The following is a 25,677-nucleotide window of genomic DNA, read 5'->3' as shown; positions in this document are numbered from 1 at the left end:
ATAAAAGCAAGTGATTATCCGTTTTCATTTATCACTAGAAAATCACCCGTCAAGATATGACAAGTGGAAATTGCTTCTACATTTGAATGAAGAAATTGCCTGTTTGGTGATATTTTTCGATAGTTGAAATTTTAACTCTAACTCAATTGATTAACTCAAAACTACAGTAGCTAGCGTTCCTTGTTAAACACTTTTTCGATTCTTCATTCCCCTGAAATGAGTCTTACCAGTAAAACAGTTAAGTTACTGGATCCAGTTCAGCCTTGTCACAATAAAGCCTTTCCCTGCATGTTAAATTATCAAAATATCGTGCTGTGGTGCGAGTTTCATTGTTGATGACATCAGGAGCGTTACTCAAACATTGGCTATTATATGTATGGGGGATCTGTGGTCTCAGAATTTTTTTTTCTTTTTTTAGAAAATCAAGCAGAATATCACTTTTTGGAACTTAGTAATCTTTAAATAAAAATAAAAACATACACAGATTATGAAACAACATCACATTATTATTTAAAGCATAACGACCCAATTCAAGCATTTAATGTAAAAATAACAAATTATATTTATTAAAGCAAGGTAAGTTTTTAATCTTATGATCATGCAGTAAAACATAGATATTTCAATTAATAGCCAACTATCATAAAGTAAAAATATTTAAACTTATTACTGGAGCTTGCAGAAAAGAATTATTCATCAGGTTTTTAACCTTTAACTCGGTTATGGCGATTCCACACTGATAAGCTCAAAATAAGGAAGAAATTGCAGTCTTGAAGCTATAACTAGAGCTCTTCCGAATTATCTTACAAGAGGATAATGATTGCTCTGCACGATTCAAAAGAACAGGAAAACTTCAAAAACATGATAAAGGCAACAACGCTTTGTTGTATCGTGCTTGTCAGGAGATTTAAAAAAAAAAAAAGCTTGATAGAACAAGAAAAATTATGATTTTATCTAACATCTGGTAAATGACATATGCGCCTATAGCGAATTTAGTTTTAGCTAATACTAGATTACTTTTCAAATCGAAACAAGAAAAAGAAACTAAGTAACCATTTTTGAACCATAAAAAGTCAATTTAAAATAATTTTGTTTCTGGGTAAATGAAGAATTAAAACAGGAATAATTTTAAATGCAACAAACTCAAATGAATATTAAATTATGCGAGTTTATTAAGTAAGGAGACAAGCTTAATTTCTCCCATGAATCTCAAAAATGTTTGAGAAGTACATTTTTTGAAAAATTTTTTAGTAAGATCCCTAAGTAACCCCTAAGAACCTTTTTAGTAATAACCCTATGAAACTACTGTAAAAGCACTTATTCTCATGAGCCACAAAGTTTGTGAAAAGGAAGATATCGGTGATTTTGGACAGGACCATTTTGGTCCTAAAATAAGGCTGGTCCGATTAAACAAACAGCCTGTGTAGCTTGACCAAACATGCTATACACAAAACATATAAATGCCTTTATTATTGTAAGCCCCATATGCAGGGTACTCCCCCCTAAGAGAAAGAGTACCCCTAAATATCGCAAAGACCTCCCCAAAAAATGAGATAAATATCCCTCAACCCCCCCCCCCTAAAAATTTCAATGCCGCAGTCAGGCCCCATGACACCCCCTAGGTAGGCACCCCTGCCCTATATGTATGGTAAGCATACTAAGAAGAAAAATTACTGTATATGAAATTTTTCCATTAAAGTAAATATTTTTACACTTTTCCCATGCCAATATGGTTTTGTTGTTCCTTTCAGTCAGTATCAATTCAATGCAACAATCAGAAGTAACCAAAAATGTGAGAGTGGAAAAATTAGTGCTAAAAAGTGCTAATCGGTCTTTAAGAAAGTCCAATCAAGCATAAGTTATATATTTTACAATTAAATTGAAGAAGTTTGAAATATTTTACTGAAATTTTGATTTTTGCTGCAACAGTGCTACCATAAAATGGGAGTTTTGTTAACCATTTTTTTTTTGTAAATATTGCTGGGTTAAATTGAAAGTTATGATGAACTATTATTAATTTTTATTGCACTAACTATTAGGTTCGTTGATCCACTTAAAACTCGCTTAAGTGGGCAATTTTGAATTTGTTTTCAATTTTTTCTCTTGTTCCTTGGTCCGATTAAAGCCATTTTTGGTCCCAATAAGTGAATAATATTAGGCTTGTGTAATGGGATTTGTTTTGGTTTTTGGAGATTTGGTCCAATTAAGCAGATTCCACTGTACATATACGTATATAATTGGAATCCCTCGCAAGGCTTAACTTTTCCCAATAAGGATAAGTTCGAAAAAATCGGGAAACTAAGTGCGTTGAAACACACATATACACGTATTCAAACACACATTTTTATAGAATATGTAAATCAAAATTTAAAATAGTACACAAATTAAGAGTAAAAGGCAGACACTTCTGTTTAATTCTTTAATTTTATGAATTACATTTCAAATGTTTTAACAAAATATCAATTTTTTTCGCTGAATGAAGTCGATTTGAAAGATACATAAATCATAGGTATATGATTGCTTTTATAAGATTGTTTGTGTAGACAGATATCAAAAACTTCAATCAGCATTAAATTGAATTTTTCAGATGATTATTGGCAGGAAAGTAAACACGTGAGTTATAAAATGAAACAAAATCTCTGCAGAAACCAATAATCATCTGAAGTTTCATTTTGAAGACATATGGGCACTTTATGATCTCTTGGCACCACACACAGTCAACTTTTAGAATCATTTCAACATCTCTTAACATATCATGCAGTTCAATATAATTGGAAACACATTGATTTTTTTAAATGAGCCCAATATCTAATAAAATTGAATAAATATTTTATTTGTAAAAGTAAACTATATTTTAAGATTGTAAAGGAAAATGCAACAGCTTTATATTCTAATGTCTTTCAAAGGAGCAAAATTGAAAAAAAAACAAGGTTTCTAACAACACAATTTCAGTGTAAACTGAAACACTAAGTGTCAAGTCATATATTTACAAAGTACAGTTTTACCAAGTCAGTTTAACAATTCAAAAATTGTTTTTAATTCTTAGCATAAACAACATTTACAAGGCTTCAAAAAACTTTTCAAGTTTCATAATACGCAAAAATAATTCTAAAAGAAAACAAATGCTATCTAGCATGAGATCAGTACGAAAATTTGACCTTCAAAATTATATAAATATTGTAAGTATCAATTTGGCACAGAGATAATCATCCTGAGTTTGACTCAACACGCTGCACAAAACTAAGTAATTCAAAGTGCTTTGAATGTAAAAAGTGAATAGTAATGTTATATGACAATGGTTAGTCAGATCTCTCAGTCTATGCTATAAAATATTTACACAAAAACGTATGCACCATAAAAATGACTTTTAGGGAGAAATGCAGTTCCAAAATAACTAATAAATGCAAAGTGAAACATAACATTTTGAGAGAAGTTTAAAAAATAAATTTTACCTATAAAAATATAAAAAATCAAGTTTAAAAATAGTCATAAGCTAATACAACTTTTTAATTCAGCAAATGTTCTAAATGTAAAGTTTAAAATTAAAAGAGTATATTATTATAAAAAATATACCAATGTATTTTGGAACTCACAACAGGCAAAAATGAAATTTTCACCTTTCAAATACATAAGCAACAAATATTTGACAAACAAATGTACTACAATATACATGTAACAAACAAAATTATGGCAGTAATAAAAGTTTATGAACATGCTAGAAATACATATGACTTCATAGTATTCAATGTACATGGTTGAACACAAAATATAAATATAAGCTTTATGTTTTCCATATTTTGAGATAATTAAATGCAGGAAAAAAATTCTGAAAACTTTTTCAAACAGTTTATATGTATGCTTTAGACATATATTTACATACATATAATACTTACAGTGCTGAGCATGTTGTTTATTGAAATATTTAGTGAAAATAAGGCAAAATTAATGTAAAATGGCTTCAAAGCACCTTTAAAAAATAAATATTTGCTTTCATAAATCAAAGCTGATGTGAATCTTAACTGACAAAAATTGGTCAAACATGATATCTACCCTAAAAAAAGGTGTGTTCCTCAAATATTTTTCCAAACTACAGCACTGTATATGAACGTAAATATAAAAAAATCATTGTTGCTTTAAATGCTTTATGGGCATGACATAGTCAGTATGTTTATTGAACTGCTTTGGAAATGTTTATGTAAATTCATAGAAACTAATTTTTTAAAAAAATGTTCCAAAGTTAAACTTTCTTTACAACACTTGATTCCAAAAGATATTCCGATCAATATTTTCACTAAACATATGCTATAAAATAGCAATGAAAAATAATTCAAAGCACTATAAACGACCATACCTAACAAAATTAAGCTCAAAAAGAAACTAAAAAGAGAGAGAGAGGGAAAAAAAACTTGTTCAAATGAAACTCTTAAAGCTTGCTAGAATGCAATTCCAAGAATATCAAAAACAATTCATTGGCACATCTTAAGTGAGTTTAAGTTTTCCTTTAAACATTCAATTTCTATTCAGATCACAAAAAGTTACAAATTTCCCATATACACTTTGATTTTTTAAGGGTTTTTATTTGAAATGATGCTTGAATATATATCTTATAAAAGTAGTAGTGAGTAAGGCAGTAAAAGCACCACAAGCAAAGAGAGGAACTAGCTGCACAAAAACAAGCTTAAAAAAACTTTAGGAATATTGGTTGAAAAATGTACTAGAATTCAGCTTTTTGAGGGCTGAGGCATTCAAAACAAATTAATTTATTTGAAGATCGAACAGTAATACTTCTTAATTACTTTTGTAATTGCTAAAATAAAATGGGCACATAAATAGTGAAAGATTTTTTGAATAAATACAGTCGCCTCTTAATAATTCAAACTTGAAAAAAAGCAAAAAAAAAAAAAAAAGAAATCTCTGAAATTTGAATAAAGAACATACCTGTTGTTAGGAAAATAGTGCAAACACTAAAATTGAATAGCATTAATTATAGTATCTAATAATGAAAAAAAAAACTCTTTAATGTAAGTTTTATTTTTATCTCAATATATTTTCTCAATTCTCTTTTACTGACATCCTCAAAAGCTCAAACATTTTAAAGGCTCAAAAAGTAAAGATCCACGCAAAGATCATAGTATCAGAAGCTTGAAATATTTTCTCTACTGAAAAATGGGTTTCTGTTAACACGTGTTGTAATCAATATATTTAATATATTTTTTACTTCAATAATATTGTTTTTACCATTTAAACTATTTATTTTCTCTTATTTTCTAAAAATTGATTTTAGGGGCCACAAAATTCTTATATTCTTGTGATCAGATTTCAATGTAACCCAAAAGCAACTGAAATTTTTGAACTAAAAACATTATATTAATACTAGGAGGAATGGGAAAGTTGAGGGGAACAAAAGTTGTTCAGAGAAACCAATAATTTGAATTACTCAAGTTTGTACTAAAAAGAAAGCACTGTATTTAAGAAATTTAAGTAGTCAAAACGTTCACTGTCTATTCAGGTCAAAAGTTACAAACAAACATACACTTTGATTCCAGAAGATATTTCAACATCATCTTTAAATATATGTTATAAAAGTAGTGATGAATAAGTCAGTAAGAAGCACAATGAATATGGCAGTAAAAGTGCAATGAATAAGGCAGATAAAGCGCAATGAATAAGGCATATAAAGCGCAATGAGTAAGGCAGTAAAAAGCACCATAAGCAATACCTGTAAAAAATATAGTTTAAGAACTAGAAAAAAAAAAAAAAAGAACGGAACAAAAAAAGATAAAAAAACTGTTCAAAGAAATAGTAACAGGTGCTTATTGGAATGCAGCTTCTTGAGTATCAACAACAATTCATAGTTAGAAAAATAAATAATGGATGTTCAAGCTCAAGTTCATTATTGCAGATGTCAAAAATTTAAGCAAAAAGAGAATGTAACATCTCCTTCACAGAAGGCAAACTTTTGTGGAACAATATAATACATATGTATGATAATACAGAGAGAAAATATTTAAAACAATAGCATTTTAGTAGTCATCTTTATCAAACAGCACATTCATTTAACAGAGAAATGTATTTTAATATTTAATAAGATTGCACAAAATTCTAAATTTAAGTCATTGAAGCATATATATTTGTTCCTCTTTTTTATGCCTGGCAGTCACGATAAAATGCAGATTTTTCTTCAATAAATGTTAGATGACCTTCCATTTCCATATTTAACCTATCCAGTAAATCTGAGAAATTTTTCAGTTTCTTTTCATTATCATCAAATTCATCCTCCATGCCTAAGTTGAAATAAAATAGTAAATACAATAAATCACTCAAAAATTCAAACATTGTAACATAATACTGTAAAATAAACTAATAATAAGGCAATTTAAGAAGTTTTAGTAGGGGGAAAATCTTATTTAGTAATCAAATATATTCTAATATAGTAGAAGACCGTAATAAGGCACATTTTGGGACCAGAGGTCTTGCATTATAAAGATTTTAGCATCATATAGATCATTTCACTAATTAATAAAAATAATAATCAGTATATATCAATAGACAATCACATCAGAACAAGTAATAACAAAATTCCAAAAATATAATTAAAACCATAATTTATTTTGCAAGTTCACTTATCGCTCACAAATAAAATAGGTTTAATAATAGATCACTATCCTGCACTTAACGGTTTGCATAGTAGCTGCATTTTTAAGGACAATATGAGATTTTTTAAATGTGAATACAGTAGGCGCCACTTAATGTGATCACGGTTAATGTTGTCATTCGCTTAATGTTATCGGAATCACGAAGTCCCGGAACACTTGTATGTTAACACACGTTAAAAAAGTCGGATATTGTAATCAGCGTCTTCATTTATTGTTATCACTTTTTTATAAACTTTCAATTTTTCCCCGTTATTGTTCCTCAATTAACAGAAATACATAGGCAAATCCTGACTTGACTAACTTTCTGTGTAGCATTTTGTGGTTTTCAATAGCAGTTCAAAATTTTTCTAGGAATGGAGCTACAGAAAGTTTGCCCCCAACAACCACAGACTCCCCCTAAGAATACTTTCTTTTGTACCTAAAAAAATTCAGTCATAGGGCATGGCATTGATGAAGGACCTCCATTGTTGCCATTGCTTCGTAAACTATTAAAGAATTGTATCGAGATTGAAAACAAAGCGAAGTTAAATTAAAATTTAAACAACAAGCAAAACTATGCTGGAAAAGATAGAAAAGCTGAATGTGCTTTGAAACTGGTTTACGAATGTCAGGGAAAACGGTCATATTTTACTTCACCTATTACTATGTGATTAAAAATTGCATAATTTAGCTTTAACTTTTTATAATTCCGATATTTCCATTCTGTTAATTAAATGTTTTATAATTTGAAAGTGCGTTCAGTTGAGTCACTGTGATTTTAATTTGAGGTTGCCAAAATAAACGCATCTTAATTGGAAAAAATTCATTATTTTGTGTCTCCTGGATTCTTTTTGGTTATTGTTATTAGTCGGTTATTGTTATCAAATTCTATTTGTCCCAAAGTGATCATATTAAGCAGTGCCTACTGTATTATTTTTTCTTTTAAAAGTTTTTAATTAAGGTGGAAAGAAGAGGAACTGAATTTAAAATTTAATTTGCCAAAAAAAGCCATTATGTTTGTTATGCAAAAATAGGTTTTTATAATTATTACACAACTTAGTGCTCACGTCTGAAAAGTTGAGATTTAAAAATATTTGCGTTACATAGGTTGGCAATGTCAAAGGTATTTTACTGTTCTATACACAGGGATGTGATCGACTAAAAATGCAAAAAAGAGGAAATCCAAAAATATGACATGAAAAGGTGTGTTGAGGGAAAACTTTTAAATAGTACAAATTTAGCAGTCAAATGAGGTCAAAAAAAAAAAAAAAACTTTTTGCTTCTATATTCATTTCAAAATATTTATTACAGTAAGAAATAAACAGCATACACTTTTCCTATAGATAATTTAAAAAGGGGCAAATCAATATGTATAAAAACAAATATAAGGGAAAGTCCATACTTAATTGTAAATATCAAGATTTTTCAAGCACAGGAAAAAAGGGATTTCTAAGAGCTTGATATTTTAGTTATAAATATCAGTAGTAGGTACATGCATGATTATTAGCCAATTAATATCTGAAAACCACAATTTACAAATTGAGGCAGTGAGAAGCGAAGAGATGTAAGTGATGAAATTAAAAATTTGCAGATAACCAGTACAAATGATAGGAGAATCTCTCCTCTGCTTTGGGGCAAGAGATGGTACTAATAGCCCTGGTAGGTGCGGCTACACAGCATGATTTAGGGAAAAAAAATCAATGAAAGTCTACCTAAGATCTTAACTTCAAACACATTTTACTAAAAAATTTAAAACTTCCACTTACATCCCTTTGCTTCTCACTGCCTCAATTGTAAAAATTTTCCCAAATATAAAAAAAAAGTAAAATAAATGCTCAAAAAAAAAAAAAAAAGATTCTGGTGTTTTAATTCAATAAGCTTTGTAGAGATTACAGTTCAGTATATTATCAAAAGGAAAAATTAGAAACATATGGTAACAGATTGCCGACACAAAATCCACAACGATTGCGAAGCCTTATTGTCCACGTGCATATGAAAAATGGATACAATTTTACTACAAAAGATTTGTGCGTAAAAGATGATTGAATCAATTACTTCAAAATTCCATTCCATGAACAAATTGTATTTCAAACAGAGCAACTTATTTTTAAAATGTTGATTTTTGTAAAAAATAGCAACTAAGAAAACTTTTTGTGCCCAATTTCTGTGAAGGTACCAAAAAACAGTAGTAAAATCCGATTGAATTTGGCTCTGGTTTACCAAATGCTAAAAATTGCATAAGAGAGTCAGCTTGAGCATAAAAATTAGCATTATATGAGTTTCATTATAAAAATATATGTAAAATTAATTAAAGTGGATTAAAGTGTAAAATTAATTTAGTGAATTTACAGCCAGTATAATTTTCTCACCAAAAAAAAAAAAAAATCAAAGAATGCATAAATATATTTTTAAAAATTCCCATCCATTCAAAAAACATTGGAGTACCAAAGCATGAAATTAAAGTTCATGGTACACCTTGATAGTAGGTTTATCAAAATTAGACGAGTATACAAGGAAATGAAAGGAAATTAAATAGCATGAGATCATACGAGAGCTAAAATGTTAGGTAGCCTTCATGTACTGCAATAAGATTGGTGGTAATTCAAACCTCTTTTAATACTGGCAAAAAAGCTTAGAAATACAACTTTTAATCAAAGCCATTTACTTTCAGCTAGACTGCTGCAAAAGTTAACTGGAAACAAAAGGTTTCATGTTTAAGAATGCTGAGAGGAAAAATTATTAACTTACACTAGTTTGTAAAAGTAAGTGAAGAAAAGAACCAGAATTCAGGGGAGAGACAAGCAGAGAGCAAAATTAAGCATTATTTTGACACTTTACTTCACAAACATGTACATCTTCTACTTTTCAAATATACTTTGTTTTATTCCTGTATGAGATTTATTTGTTAAATACCAACATATAATACAAAAATTCCAAAACTTGAAAATTACCTTGTAGTTCATTTAATCTTCCATTTGCTGCTTCTGCTAGCTCTTTGGCCCGTTTCCTTAAACTATCGGCTCTTTCCTTTGCAGCTCCACTAACTTTTGCTTTGTCTTCTAAAGCTTGAGTGGCACTATTATATTTATCTTCTAAATCCAGCACATCCTAAAGAAATCAATTAAAACGCAAATTCAAGTATTATCAGAACACTACACTACAATACAACAAAAGTTTTGAAATCAGTGAATATTTTTTTGTAGCAGTACAGTACAACCTCAATGATCTGGACTAACACGGGAACAAAGGCAATCCAGAGAGCCAAAATCTGGGTAATAAGCAAAACATATTCCTTAATAAGCAGACTTACCTTTTGCTACTGCAAAAAAACAAAGATTAATAACAAAATTTCATATGTTTGCTTTGCGCAAACACTCTTATCATTTACAGTTCAGTCGAACTGACGTTCCAAGTATGCCATGTTGTTTTTTGATTGCTATAATGTGCAGATGTTTTACATTTAATCAAAACAAAAAGTAAAAATTTGGAGTTCTTATAGTTCTAATCTTACTATCATAATTTAAATTTATTTAAGTGAATAATAATATTAAAAAAAAATTCTACATATTTGATCCAGATAAACTGGAGACCCAGATAAACTCTGAATTAACGGGGGCCAGGTAAACAAGATTCTACTGTAACTACTACTTAGAGCTTCATTCATTGTTTTCAATTTACACAAATATTTAACAAAGTTAGCTTTATGTAAAGAAAAACTTATAACTAAATAATATTTATTTATGATTTATATAAGTTGGTAACTACTATGAGAATTCTGAGAACTACAACATAATTAAAACTTAGTAATCAATGAATATTTTTAGTGCAGTAACTGCAGCCTGGAGAATCATTGCATTTAACAAAAATTTATTATATGATATATATTTATGCCAAATATTCTGTAACTATTATTAGAATTTTGAGTATAATGCTTGTTTACTTACAACATAAAACTTCAAGCACCTTAAAACTAGCCACTTTCAGAGCCACATGCTAAATGTATACTATGAACTACAAAACAGTTATATTCTTATTCATCACTAGGGAAGAGATTAGGTGGTATTTAACAGGTGTATTAATTTATGGTATTTATTAAGGAGAAAACAAGTGTCATTCTAGGTTTACACTTTCCAAGTTTAGTTAAGCTTAAAAAATAGATTAAGTAAATCTTGATGAACCAATCATGCCACTTACTGCAAAGTATAAGTAATGAGGAAAAGACAAAGATAAAGGAAAGACAAAAATTGCATTTGAAGATACAGTTCAAATTTTTTAAAGTGACCTTGTTTACAGTCACAACTTGGTTATGAAGACAAGATATTTTAGAGAGTTCAATGATGAAGGAACTTGAGTACATAATTTTTATTGTGAATAAAGATAAAATTAATTATAGCAGAAAACTAATAACAGGAATGCCACAAGCAATTGTATTTATTAGCATTGGCAGGATTTCTCAGATTTAACACTAATCTTATCTCTATAATTTGGGCATTTTTTAACTGCTGTTTTTACTGATCAATGCTTCCTTAATTAAGAAATGTCCTTCCTTCTACATTGTCGGCTTTGAGACAATCCCCTTAAGTAAGCTATCTTGTAATACTAAATTTTTGTTTTGGTCTGTGTATGTTGATAGTCATCAGTGCAATAACAGAAAGTGCATTGCAGATTCTTGAGAAAGTCTGCAGACTATTTATTAGTTGGGAGAGAGAAAAACAAACGAACCTTACATTAAAAAAAAAAAAAAAAAAAAACGAAACTCTTACACTTCAGCTAAAGATGTTTTGTACCATATTCTTGTAACATCACCTTATTTTTTTGAGCCTCTCTCAGTGTTTATTTAGATTTTATGAATTATTTAATGTTGGTTTATCTTGCACTTTGAACTGCATCACAGACTGCTAAAAAAAAAAATCTGCTCCTGATGTCATCCCCAGTGATGTTCTCATCTATTTTTCTCAGGGTATACTCTCAGTTATCTTTTATGCACAATATGTGCATGTGATCACATATATATGTCATAATATGGAAAATTTTGGAGCTTGAGGGTATACGCTATGTGTCTAAAAAAGTTTGAGAGTATGCGGCATATATGGAGTATACCCTATGGGAACACCACTGGTCATCACTTTTGTATTTTGTCATTTACATGAAAAATTATGCTCTGATAACATTAGATATGCATATAATCTGTTAAACATTGAATATAAAATGTTACCTTTTCAGCCTGTTCAGCTAATTTGCCAGCAACATTAGCTTCCACAGCTGATTTCTTGGCATTTAGTTCATTTTCAGTGAACTTTTTTTTCAACTTATCTAACCTGTCCTGCATGCCTTGAATGTCCTCAACAGATTTATTAGAGATTTCTTGAGCAGCAGCAGTTTCACTAGCAATCTAAACAGATATACATACAATTATATCAAGCATTACTAACTGAAAATCAAGAATTTTAGAAATAAAATCATTAAATAATGTACAGTATTAAATGTTTTCTTTTCAGGTAAAAGACATCATTTCAGAAAAGGTAATAAAGTTCCAAGCAAAATTTTCCCTCCAATAGTATTGACAACCACACAATAAGATTTACTATGATGGAGAAAAAAAAAAAAAAAAAAAAAAAAAACTAGAATTTTCAAAGATACTGAAATTTTATTTCTTTTAAAACAGAACATTATTTTTTCTTTGCATATAAGGAGTTTCCCTACACATTTCACCACATTAAAATTCACTTTTAAATACTTATTTTAAACAATTTCTCTTTCTATCACAAAATTCAGTTGCAAACAAGAACTAACTACCAAACGGTACAACCTTGATCTGGATGAAATTCTGGAATTAGGTCAGTTTGCACTAGATATGCAGCTCGGTAAAGCAGTTTGACTGCATAGGCCCTAGTTCCGCTGCAACGGGGGTCCGAAGTTGCTGTTTGAGTCCAGAAAAGAAATGGTTTTTCCTTTGAAATTAAACATTCTTTACCCTTTTCTTGCCTTTGCATTGCCGTATGTGCCAATTAACTGTATTCACAGCATTGAATAATTCCCCCACCCCTTCGTTGTACTGACAGGAGACAACAAATGTTTTGGGAGGGTAGATATTGTCCCAAAGTTTCAAATTCCAATAAAGACCCCATTGCAATTCTGGAGTGCTGTAAATCAGTGTAGATAAGAAGTCAAAAACTTGAGGGTTACGAATTTGGATAACCTTCTGGATTTAAGTCAATTCGTACTAGATATGAGCCCAGGTAAAAGAGTTAGAGTACATATTCTTTAGTTCGTCTGCAAGGAGGGTCTAAATTTGCTTGTTTGGTTCCGGAATTTCAATAGCGTTTTCTTTGGAATTTGAAATTTTGGCACAATACTTGTTTTCCTAATATCTGTCGGATCTCTTGTAAGTACAATGTAGGAACGGTGGAATTTATTCTATACTGTGATTGCATTTAGTTGAGTGATACTGCCATGCAATATCACGAAAAGAGTAAAAAAACATAAATTTCAAAGGAAAAACCATTGCATTCTGGAGCTAAACTAGAAACTTTAGACCCCCATCACAGCCGAACTAGGACCTATGCAGTCAAACCGCTTTACCTGGGCTTATATCTAGTGGGAATTAACCTTAATCCAGAGTTTCGTCTAGATCCGTGACCCTCAAGGTTGGGCCGTTTGGCAGTAAGCACTTGTCTTCAGCTGAATATTTATAAATGGATAGTTAACTGCAATAAAAATACCATTTCACATGAAAACTGATCCAAAATAGCTTTATGTATATATATTGTGTAAAATGAAAAATCAGCATACATGAACAACAAATTGTTAAGGAAGTACTGCATAGCTATTTCAAAGTGCAAGAAGTGCTTAAAAGTCAACAACAAGGGCACCGACATATACATCAAATAAGTCAAGTTAGAAGGCAACCAATGAGAACACTGGCCAAAAGATGAAATCAACCAATCAGACAACCAAGGAACAGAAAGATATGAATTAGAATTTCAACCAATGATAACAAAGAATGAAGACAAACAATCAGAAGTCAAGTAACTGGAAATGAAGGAAAGAGAGACAGAAAAAACACACAAAAATTAAATTAAAAAAAATCACATAAAAATATCAATTTCCCCCCTCTCTGTGCATTGGCTTCTGATTGGTTGACTTTATTCTCTGTTCTTTATCCTCAGTTGAATTTCTATTACAGTGTTTCTGCTCCTCTGTTGTCTGATTATTTTTTATCCCATGTCTTGCTTTTCCATTGGTGTAAGAAATTATGCATCCATTTTTTACATGACAAATAAATTTAATTGCTTAGATAAAGAGACAATGTCCATTCTGTTGCTATATATACAGGGTGTCCCAGTAGTTAAATGTTGCGGAACTCGTAAAAGGGGTAGGGTGCATCCTGACGATTTGAAATCATATGGCAATGCAGGGTCGGAAATGCTTTCCTATAGCAGTTATGTACACAGAAGCACCATAACGGAAAGGGAGGGTAAGTGAAAAATCTTTTTAATAATGCATATAAAACGTTCAAGGTACGTGGGTCCAAGCAAGTGTTTGAAATTTTTTTACCCAGCTGCGGTTCACATATCACATCTTTGACGAATGGAACACTGAACAGTCTGGAAAACTTTTGGCACATCTCAAACTTCTTGGGTCGGGAAAGGCTTTCCCACCTCACATTGTTATATGATTTCGAATTCCTTGTATATCTTTATATATAAAAGTTGTATGTGACTATATCTATGTGTGTCATCGCTACTCCAGGTGAACAACAGAAAACTGAGCTTCGAACCAGGTATTGATATATTTGTAATTTTCTTGGCTACATGTTTAGCTACGTGGCATATTTGTGCGACTTTAATTAGCAGAGATATTGATTGAAAACACTCAAAACCCTAACTCTTTCTCCTGGCGGTTCTTCCTTGGAAAATTTCCCCCTTCTTTTGGAACACTTTTCCCTATAATATTCCCCGTTGCTCTGGCAAGCCACCAAGTGCAAGTCACTCACAAAGTGAAGGTTTTTCGTTTTCTCTCTTTTTCTGCTTAAAACAGAAGTTATTGAATAGTTCAAGATCAAATGATTCTAGAGCTGTGCCACGGAAAAAAATTAATACAGTTTATTAATTATAATCAACGCAGATGATGCATTTTTTGATGCAATAATTTTTTTATCTTTTCCTTTGAAAGAATGTAATTTACATACCGAAAACGTCATTTAAATTTCTTTTGCTAAGCAAAGCCAAAGGAAGTACAGTGCCGAAGGCACTGCACTGTACGAGCTGTCGTAAGTGGCGAGGTGGAGGCAAGCACGGCAGGTGGCTAGTAAATATATATTTCTACACATTGTCGCCTCAGAACAACAGTAAGATATCTCAGAGTTATTTCTGGGATTGGATATTTTACTATTGCTCTGAGGCAACTATACAATATATAAACCAAAAATATTGTGACACTTTCAAAAATTCACATTTAAAGGATTTTTCAAGAAATAAAAGACCAATTGCCTTGTAACATTTGTCACATGAAAAGTGTGCTTTAGCTGTCCTTTTCCACTGAAAGTTATATCACCCATGCATTTAGGGGACCAACCACAAATTGTGGAAAACAAAAATGTTACAATCATCGTTCATCGTAAATAACTGAGAATAAGCTGTAAATTTCAAAAATTAGGAACCCTACTATGCACAATTATTTTACTTTCGAGATATTATCACTGATATTCATGAAGATATAAGCATTTCTTTCAGAACTACGAATTTTATTTGAAGGTTTTTGGCTCATAAAGCGTAAAGTTTTCCATCAAAGCTTATCAAACTTTCAGAAAACTTGACAACACGCATTATTTTGCTTCAAAGATGTCAGTGAGTTACCCATGGAATTGGCCATATATATATATATATATATATATATATATCAAAACAATTTCACACATAGCAAATGATAATTGTTTCTAAATATAACTCACTTGAGCAAGATCAGTATCTGCAGTTGTTATGTCATTATTAGCCTTTAGAATAGCAGCTTGAGCTCTTTCTTGAGCTTTCTGTGCTTCTTCTAATGCTTCAAGAACTTGCTTTGCAGTGTCAAGAATAGTCTCAGCATTTTCTCTAGGGGAAAAAAAGACAAAACTGCTAAAACCAATATTGCTTATTTTGAAGTCATACATACGTACATCTTAAAACAAGATAATCATTTAAGTAAAAGTAATTAAGTAATCTTGTTTCAAGGGAAAATTGGATGTAAAATAATTTAATCTATTTCTTTCTTATATTAAAATACTGTCCTCTAAAATTCAATATGCAATGTCCTGAACATTTTAGAACAGCAAATTTCTCAAACTTTTACCCTTGTTTGCTTAACTGATATAAATTCTATTAACATAGAAGTATAAATTGAAATGAAACCATATACTTCAAAAATTTTGAGGTCAACTTTCACACTTCCATATTATATTACAGAAAAATCTGATTTCAGTTCAAAAAAGAAAATAATAATAAAACAGAATAAGAGCATATTAGAGTTGTTAAAAACATTATCAAGCTATTTAATTAACTATAACTAGGGGCTATGAATTTGTTTACAAACTTAAAATTGCAGACTAGATGACATTGAAGGGGGAAAAAAAACACCTCTTGGGGATAATCAATAATTGATGTTTGAAAAAATCTAGTAATTATCATCACTTAAAAAATATTTGCTGTTTCTTACCTAACTAATAATTAATATGCATATGCATAAACATTACTAGGACTAAATTACCAGTTAATTGGGCCTTGCATCCAATGGATCTTAGGGAGGCAAGCTGCGCTAGGGAGGCAACTTCTGGGGCCAGCAGATCAACCCTATTTCTGCATCCCCCCCCCCTTGAAACTCAATATAAAAATTTGAAGGAAGATTGGCAAGAGGACCAATTTCAAGTTTTTGCCCTGGCTCAGAAAAATTGAATATCCAATGCTGCCTGCATCCATCAATATTCCAAAATAGGATTGTTGATCCGTCATTCTGGTTGTTTTTCTTCTATAAAACCAATTAATGAAGCATCCAATATAGAAGACCATATTTTGAATAACTTTTTCATGATTTCAAGAATAAGAGAAAAAAACCCTCTTCGGAAATCAGAAGAAAAAAATTCTGTCAATTTGCTAAAGTGTTAATGATCGACCATCCATAAAAGCACACCAGAGTTGCTCAAATTTTGTTACCTATGCTGAGTATGGCGGAGGGGGGGGGGGGGGTAGAGGGGACAGAAACTTGGTTTGTTTAGATTGAAAGTCACTTTGTGTACAAAATATTTCATAATTTCAGAAACAAAAGTGTTGATTATATTTATTGTGTAACTATAGCAGTTTTAAAGTTATTTTGTGAGACAACAGTCTTTTAAGTTTGATTTTAGCAGTAAATAGGTGCACTTCTGTCATAGGTAGCAGGTATTCTGCAATTTTTAGAGAGCTTGTTTTTATATCCTGTAATCTATCGCTATTGATAAGTTTACAATTTAAAACTCAATATTTAGAATCCATTAATAAAAGCACTGCAAAGTATTGAGAAACAGTTCATGGAAACACTTATTTCAGGTTTTAATCTTTTCCACAACATCACGGATTATTAAAAAATTCATATTTGGAGGGATGCTTGCAGGGTTTTAAAGGATAATTTTCTTCTATTTTAATGATAGACATTAGAACTTGCAACTAACAATTTTGCATATAACTTATTAAGTACTTATATCTGGTAGACTTAAAAACAAGTAAATTGTTGGTCATCTAATAATTTTGCAGACCTCAAATTGGTTTGGGGGGGGGGGGGAGAAAGAAATCCGAAATCAAAAATTAAAAAAGTAGGAAAAAATAGGAAGAAATAGGACTACATACACGTCAAGAGGAAACAAATTTAGCGTAAATTTTATTTCTAATGTAAAATAAACTAACAGTAACTTTCAAAGTATTAAAGGGATTTAATGAAAGACAAAGAAGCAAAAACAAAATGAAAGAAACAAGCTGATAATCATCAGTAGGAAAAATAAACTGGTGGAAACAAAGGTATTAATTACAAAAATATGAAAATAAAATCCAAACAAACACCTTTCAACAACACAGCAATAAAAATTTTAATTGTGAAAGAATAAAATGTAATATAGTGATCGCCAAAAAAAAAATCAATAATAATAATAAAACTCATATTTTGGTGCAATAAAAGCATTTTTGTAAAAGATTTGTTTGGCTAAAAACGAAAACATTCCTTTGAGAGCATCCATTTATCATTTGAAAATACTAACACATTCAGCTCCTGTTGACATAACCTATGATACAAAAAGCAAAAGATTAAGAAATATTAAATTAGTTTTAGTTTAAAAAAATCAGCAGCTGACATGCGTTCTTGCATAAACAGGGGCAGATGTTGGAATTTGAAAAAAAAAAGGAAAAAGACTGAAAATGCAGAACTAAAATAAATTTTTTCTGAAATATGAGACATAGAATTAATAAAATAATGAAACTAAATGAATAACGAAATAAGTAAACTAAAGGGTTTGTATTATATTATGTATTTTTAGCATTCAACAAATTTTTGTTTCAGGCTCGTCATTAATGGGTGTCAGTGGGGTCAATTTCTCCCCTTCCTGGCATTGGAAAATTAATGGTTAACTATACAAGTTTGTGCAGTTTTTGTTGTTTTCAGATAAAATTTGCACTCAGTATACATAGTTGGCTAGCCCTCCCCGGAGGAAAAATCAAAATGACGGGTCAGTTTTAATTTTAATCTAGCAATAAAAACGAATATTGTTTTACTGGTTTGATGATTTTTACCTCCTTTTTGTTCCAAAATTTTTGTCACAGGGAGAAAAAAGAAAAAGGAAAAATCCATGCACATGGTAAACATAACATTTTTATCAAAGACAAAGATCCGTTACTAATGTTTCGCTATGCATAAAAGGGAAGGCATGTAGTTTCTCTCAATCCTCACCATACAACAAAAATATTCATTTGGAAATTGTTCACGAAATTGAGAGTGAGGGGGGGGGGACACCAGGCATCAAAATAACTCTTTCTCCCCCCTCCATTTGATCAGGTGCCTTAAGTACAATAATTTACAGTAGATACGCCGCATCGGTCTAATTGCCGCACCCCTAAAAGAGTAAGAGTCTCATAATTTTTTTTAAATATTCAGAAATGCGGCATTGTCATAAACGCAGCACATGAAAATCCCCCCAACTTTTAAAAATGTGAAGAAATAAAAAGGGAATTTCGCATTTAAATTGATTTTCGATTTTCCTCTGAAAATCGGGAACGTTTTGCCCATCTAGGTTTTGCCGTGTTCCTTTTTTTTTTGCAAATATTCTTTGTAAAGAAAGAAAAATAAATTTTATAATTATGTTTACAATTTAGAATGAACAATAATCATATTTATGTATGAAAAAAGTTCGTTTCCACGATTCTTTTTGAAGTGGTTCGTTTTTGTGAATTTCTGTTATCTGTCACTTTTATTTTGTACTAACATCAATAAAGTATGCACAGTGTATAGGGTTTTCATTTCTTGTTTTCTTACATTCCTTTTAAGGTTTTACATTGTCTATCTGTTTAAATAGAGCTCCATTTCACTTGTAATCCTCTATACAAAAAATTAGTGAATAGGAAATTCGGCTTTTCCTACACTTTTTGAACAGTCGGCCATTTACTTTAATTAAAGCTTCTGACGAGTAAATAATATATAATTGTATCAGAATGGGCCAGTATCTATTTCTTTATTGTTTTGTTAAAACAGTAGGACTAAAGTCGAGGCGATAAAAAGAAAACTCGATTATAAACGCCGCTACAGCAAAAAAGTCACTTACGAAAATGTAACTTTTAAAAACGTAGACGCCACTGCATTCCTTCCAGAAATTACTGTAGTCAATGAATGAAAAGTTCAGGATCCGCTTGTTTCTTTTGCTTTTTAAAATTGAAACATGCAGAAAATTATCGGTGTGGCATTGTAAAAATAAGAATCAATGCACAATTAGAAGTGCTATACTAAAGAAAAAAAAAGTAGGGGGAAAAGTAGGAAAATAAGGAGAGAGCTCTAAAAAGTAGGAAAAGTAGGAACTCTTCGGGGTCTGATTTTGTAATAAAACAGGGTGGCGACAGGAACTGTGAAAAAAAGTTCCCCGATTAAGTTCACCAAATTTCCCTGATTTACGTTACCAATGATAATGGTTTTTTTTCTTTGTTCTACTTGAAATCCATTGTAGGTTTGTATAAAATGCAGTATTTTAAACGTTTTAAGTTGTGTAAAGTAGATGACCTAAAGATATATTTTAAAAAGATGCTACTTTTTAAATAAAATGGTTAAAAAAACTAGAGACGTACCAAGTCGCACTTTGGCCGAGTAGCCGAGTACCAGTTATGTTTTAAGAAGAACCACCGACACATACATGACGAATTTTGAACTCATTGGAATATTAGTATAGACCTCCATGCCCAAATAATAGTTTTTAAAACAAAATTCCAGCTGAAATTTAACTACGCATTATTTAAAAGATTTTGTTTGTGCCAATTATTTTTAAATAAGTTATTTTTTAAATTAAAAATTAACAAATAAGTAAAAGGTAGGATTAATCAATTTGGAATTAAAACAAATTATATCAATCTATATATTTCTAGTCCGCCAAAGATAAATAATTTTTAAAAGTAAATGAAGCAAGGTTAAAAGCACAAATGTGCAGGAGCACTGCAGACATGGGTTTCTGCATTACAAGGAATGTCTTTTTCAGTGAATAAAATGTGAGCTAATGAATGTAAAAAAAAATCTGACTTTTGTTGTATGTCTTTAAATCCATAAGCTCACATTTTGTGCATTGATAAAAGCATTCCTTGTAATGCCAAAACACGTGTCTGCAGTGTTCCTGCACATTTGTGCTTTTAACTTTATTTTATTTTTTAAGAAAAGGAGTTTTTATGCTCTTCTTATAAATAATTTTGTTTGTGACAAAAATCCATTAACAAGTTTCATTAACTTTGGGGTATTAAAATAAAAGATTTACTCCATTAAAGCATAACAAACTTCATTATTTTCAAAATTTAAATTTGACTTGTAAATGATTGCATTATATTATATACTTGCACTTTTTTATTAATTGTAAACTCTGCTTTGAACAATGTTAAATTTTTTACAACTACTCAGTAATGGCCGAGTACCTGATCAAAATTTGGCCGATTACCGAGTACTTGGCAAATTGGCCGAGTACCGAGTAGTTACCGAGTACTCGGTACGTCTCTAAAAAAAAAATATCAAGACAATTTTTTTTGGGAAAAAACCCTACAAAACAGTATATTAAATTTTTCTACATGGAAAGATTGTAGAAAATTAAAAAAAAAAATACTTTACTTCCAGAAACCACTTAGCATAAGAATTTTAAGAAACTATTAAAATTACTCTTAAAAACATATGTGTATTTATGATAGAACTAAAAAGTAATTGAAATTATTTTGTCAAACAGCATAATAATTGTTGCAAGAATAAAAAGTAATAGTGAAAGAATAAAAGTAATGTAGTTATTCTTATATAAGTAATTGACATATTTACGCAAAACAGATGAAAGCATTTGACATCCATTCATAGGGAGCTTTTGTCTAATTAAGAACATAGGTTTTATGAACGAATACAACATTTTAACAATAAAAAAATAAAGATATTTACTTAAGTACACAAGTTAACTCTATTTAAAATGATTTCAGTATGTAACGAAAAAAATCTTAGATTGCTTGTAACAAACAACTTTGAAATGCAAGAAAAAAAAAGAAAGAAAAGAAGCTAAGGCATTAATGAAAGCTTCCTCTTTGCCTGTATGGTTGTTTATTTTACGTAGCATTGAAAGCGGAAAAGGAAATTTCAAGATATGTAAAATAAACAACCAAACAGACACAGAAGCAATCTTAGGAAGTTCATCCTGTAGTTAAGAAGTAAGATTCAATACTTTGACATTGGGGAAAAAAGATGCACAAATATGCGGCAGTGTATAATCGCACCTCATTAATTTTACTTTTTTTTAACAGATAATTAGCGGAAAATGCATAGGGAATTAGAGCACTTAATTTTGAAAAGCAGAAAAAAAAATTTTTTTCTTCATAAAATCAATTTTCCCTGATTTTTTGTTATTTTTTGAAAATTCCCTGATATTTCCCTGACTTTTCCCTGATCTGTCGCCACCATGTAAAAAGAAAACTAAAAGAATAAAAATGCTCAAAAACCCTTCAGAAAAGATGAATGCTTAATCATAAGAACTTCAAATAGAATACAACATTTCAAATTTTTATATAGAATATCATTCTTCTCGAATAACATAATAAATGAAATGAATAAAATAAGGAAAAGACTGAAAGTAAAATGTAAAGGAAGAAAATTCCAAATGAGCAGCTGGAATGCCTGTCTGAATATTTGAACAATTTTTGCATGAAATAAGAAAAACATTTTTAGCAGCATTGTGTAAAAGCTTGCACTTTAATTTATATAGATAATTATCTCAATGTTTTTGAATGATTTTACATAAAAGAAAACACGTACTTAGCTCTGTCTGCTCTATTTTTTAAAGCTTGAGCTTCAGCAAGATCACTCGCAGTTGCATCTAGAATTGCATCTATGTTGGTTAAATTGGCAATAGTATCATTAATCTGCCTTGCAAGGATTCGAATTTGCTCTGGTTCTAAAGATATTGAGAGACGTAAGCACTGAAAAAGTATACAAAATTAGTCTTTATTTTAACATAATTTTAAAATCTTTATCATCTATTTTAAATAGAAGATTTCAGTTCAACTGGATGATTTTTGTAATTGCACAAAAAAGTACCTCTTCAGCCAACTCTCTAATTTCAGCAGGTTTTGCACCTCCACTTTCTAAAAATATATCAATCTTATCAAGCAATTCTTCAATTACACCAGTAGCATTTTCAGATCTATTTTTTGCTGCTTGTGCCCGTTCATGAGCTAATCTAGCTTCTTCTAAAGCTTCATCTGCATCCTGTCTTGCTTCCCCAACCTGCAACAGAAGTATCCAGTGAAACCTTTTGAAAATTAATTGTGAATAAAATTGCACTCAGAAAACTTAAGTAGTAGTTCAATACCAGACTTGATGTTCAGCTTATAAACACTAGAAATAGTTAGCAAAAGAGACCATTAGCATTAGTATGACCATTATAAATAAAAGATCCTTACTTCAGTTAATAAACTCTTTGATTTTCCTTCCTTCTCGCGAATCACTTTTTCAGCATCTTTTGCAAGATCATAAGCATTATCAGCCCTGGTTACAGCACCAAGATCACAGCTGAGCCCTCCACATTTATCGCATCCAGCTCCTCCGCATAAAGAATCACATTTTGAAACTGTTCCATGTCCATCACAAACCTGTGTACATAAAAAATAGGTTGAAATAAGCATGACTTACATATGTTTTACTGAAATTAAAAAAATCAAACTCCTTTCCTAGACCACTCCTGACAGCAGCTAGGATTTTTGAGGAACCATTATTCTTTTTGCAAAGAAATGATGTTTATAAACATGATCAACAGATAACCACACATAATAGTGTCATAAAAAGGAACTTTTTTCTCTTTTTCTCAACATCTGAGTAACTTACTTCATTTCACTAATTTTTTTTTTACTTTTTTCTTTTAATTTTGTATTTTTAGAGCCACATTTAGATCTTAACTTCAGTGGAGCAGCAGATACCATTTCCGTGAAATTTGTCAGCCAACAGTAAATTATTCAAACTAATGATTTGATGCTGTCAAAAAGATGATTGCTTCATAAAGAAACAAACAAAATGTCAATGTTTAATTTGATAACTGGGAACAAAACTTTAAAACTTAAGTAAGTTCAAACAAATTGAGCGAAGTCAAAATTTAGCTTTAATAGTATAAGTTGATGATGAATGCTTCTTGTGCTAAAAGCTTCATGTTAATTAACATGACAAATAAACAAATTTTTCATTTATGCTATAAATTCATCAATATCATAACCAAATTGCATTTGAAAGGGGAAAATACAGTTAGCCGGAAGTCTAAGTCTCCTTTTTTTTTTTTTGCAAAAAACAAGTATTTTGCCTCAATTTTAAATCAAAAAAAAAAAAAAAAAACAGTAATAATACCCCTGAGTAAACTTTAGAACTAATTTGAGATCATTAGTTCACTAGCTCCCCAATATTTTTTGACAATGTCCTCATATAGAGATAATGCAATACAACTTTCTAAATGCTCAAAAGTCATTGGTTTGTTTGGAGTTACACAAAGAACAGCCTGTGGATATTTTAATCTGAAGAGACTTGGGGATAGTTTGAGAAATATAAAACTAATATTTAAAATAAAATTCTCTTTGACTTTATCTGACCATTGTGCAACGTTTTTCTCAACACAAAAAGAACAAAGAACAAAAAGCTTTTAAAATGATTTGAATACCATTTCAAAGTTAAAAAAGTTCAAATTTACAAAGCAGACAAACCAAAAGCTAGTATGATTTTGAAATTGGTGACTCATGCTCATTAAGAACAGTAGATGAAACAAATTCTTACTATGTGATTAAGTTGTGGTATTTCTTCTTCTATTTGGCCTATTTTCCCTGATATTTTCATTAGAGCAGCTTCATTTTGTAAATATGTCTGATTATACAGATTTGTAGCAGTTTCAAGCAACCTTTCTGTTCTATGACGATGACCCTCTGACTCATGGATGACTGCTCTCGAGTCTCTCACTTTATTTTCAGCAGCATCAGATCTTATTTTGGCCTTCTTAGTTATGTTAAAAGCACCTGCATATAGAAAAAAAGATTTTAACTATATTGCACCCTCATATTCACTATTAAAGGTAATTTTAAAGCAAAGTTTAAAATGGAGTTGCAATGAAATGCAAAGCAATAAAAAAGCATAAATTTATCACTACTGTACTTAAAAGCATTAATGCCAACTTGAAATTCAAGTTTCTATTCAAATTAAAGGACTATTTTTATCTTACCTTTGATAAAGGAAAGAAAACATTTTTTATGAACAAAGAAATAACCTGCTTTGTCGATTACAAATCTTACAAAAGAATGTTTACTCTCAAACTTGTTTTTGTGCGGTGGAAAGGAACCGCATTAAAAAAAAATAAAATAAATAAATAAAAATGCCCAAAACATCCCCAGTAGCTATGAAAAAGTTTTCGTAGCACAATTAAATAATTTTTTTTTTTAAATGTGGTGAATAGGGTCTGCATAAAAATCTCACATAGAAAATGATTCAAATCTGTACGAAAAAAACTAAGAATTGCTTCTTTAAACAAATTCAAAACACGACAGCAGCTTGGAATCTAGCCAAACCTTTTATAATCTGATTAAATGCACATGCAAACATTAAAAAAAATTTGGTCAACAAATGTTCTCATTTCACATACAATCATAATGCAAAACTATTATTCTACATAGTCTAACAACACATGAATTTTACTGTGGTAAACTGGTACAAAATAACATTCATCACTTGAAGATAATTACCTTGCACTTATTTTATAGATAACTTTGTCGATTGTATCCTAATTTGATTAAAGTTTACACACAAAAAAAAAAAAAAAAAAAAAAAAAAAAAAAAAAAAAAAAAAAAAAAAAAAAAAAAACAGGTTTCAGTGTACTATTTAAAAAGAAAGAGAGAATTCAGTCCCAAATATGAATATATTTTAAATCATTTAATAATAATTAATCAAGTTTTAAAAATTATCTTTAAATACCTAAGTAAACCATTTTTGGGATTCTTCTTAATGGAGAGTAAAGGAATCTTGAATTTGAAGTGTAATAAACACAACTTTTGAAATCCTTATTAAAACATACCACAAATGCTAAGAAAATCTCTGCATTATTGAATACATTAAGCATGCATAATCCAGTGTTGACATTCAAGATATGATTAAAAGTGTTCAAACTTTTCATTACATAATTCAATGCTGAAACACATGAATCTGAAGCTAATTTTGTACAAGCATGGCTTATATGCTCACTGACCAAGAATAGCTGCTTGTAAAATGTGTAAAAGTGTAGGTAAATGAAGATGGGAAAAAAGAAGAAAT

At 30.3% G+C, this 25,677-nt stretch overlaps 1 protein-coding gene across 1 annotated transcript in view; it reads right to left on the bottom strand.

The window, feature by feature from the left end:
* Window positions 1-2,402: 2,402 nt before the first annotated feature.
* The window catches only part of LOC129231294 (laminin subunit beta-1-like), a 103,753-nt gene continuing 80,478 nt past the window's right edge, over window positions 2,403-25,677 (bottom strand). Inside the window, exons 25-32 of the mRNA XM_054865582.1 lie at window positions 24,156-24,391; window positions 22,805-22,993; window positions 22,440-22,628; window positions 22,158-22,321; window positions 15,586-15,727; window positions 11,848-12,024; window positions 9,584-9,740; window positions 2,403-6,281 (exon numbers count right to left, since the gene is read on the bottom strand). Coding sequence (XP_054721557.1) covers window positions 6,142-6,281; window positions 9,584-9,740; window positions 11,848-12,024; window positions 15,586-15,727; window positions 22,158-22,321; window positions 22,440-22,628; window positions 22,805-22,993; window positions 24,156-24,391 — 1,394 coding nt within the window. The 3' untranslated portion in view covers window positions 2,403-6,141. The remainder of the gene's footprint in view (window positions 6,282-9,583; window positions 9,741-11,847; window positions 12,025-15,585; window positions 15,728-22,157; window positions 22,322-22,439; window positions 22,629-22,804; window positions 22,994-24,155; window positions 24,392-25,677) is intronic.

Source organism: Uloborus diversus, chromosome 10 (assembly GCF_026930045.1).
Source record: "Uloborus diversus isolate 005 chromosome 10, Udiv.v.3.1, whole genome shotgun sequence".
Taxonomy (NCBI): Eukaryota; Metazoa; Arthropoda; class Arachnida; order Araneae; family Uloboridae; genus Uloborus; species Uloborus diversus.
The sequence above is the reverse complement of the archived record's forward strand: the minus strand, read 5'-3'. Positions and strand labels throughout refer to the sequence as shown.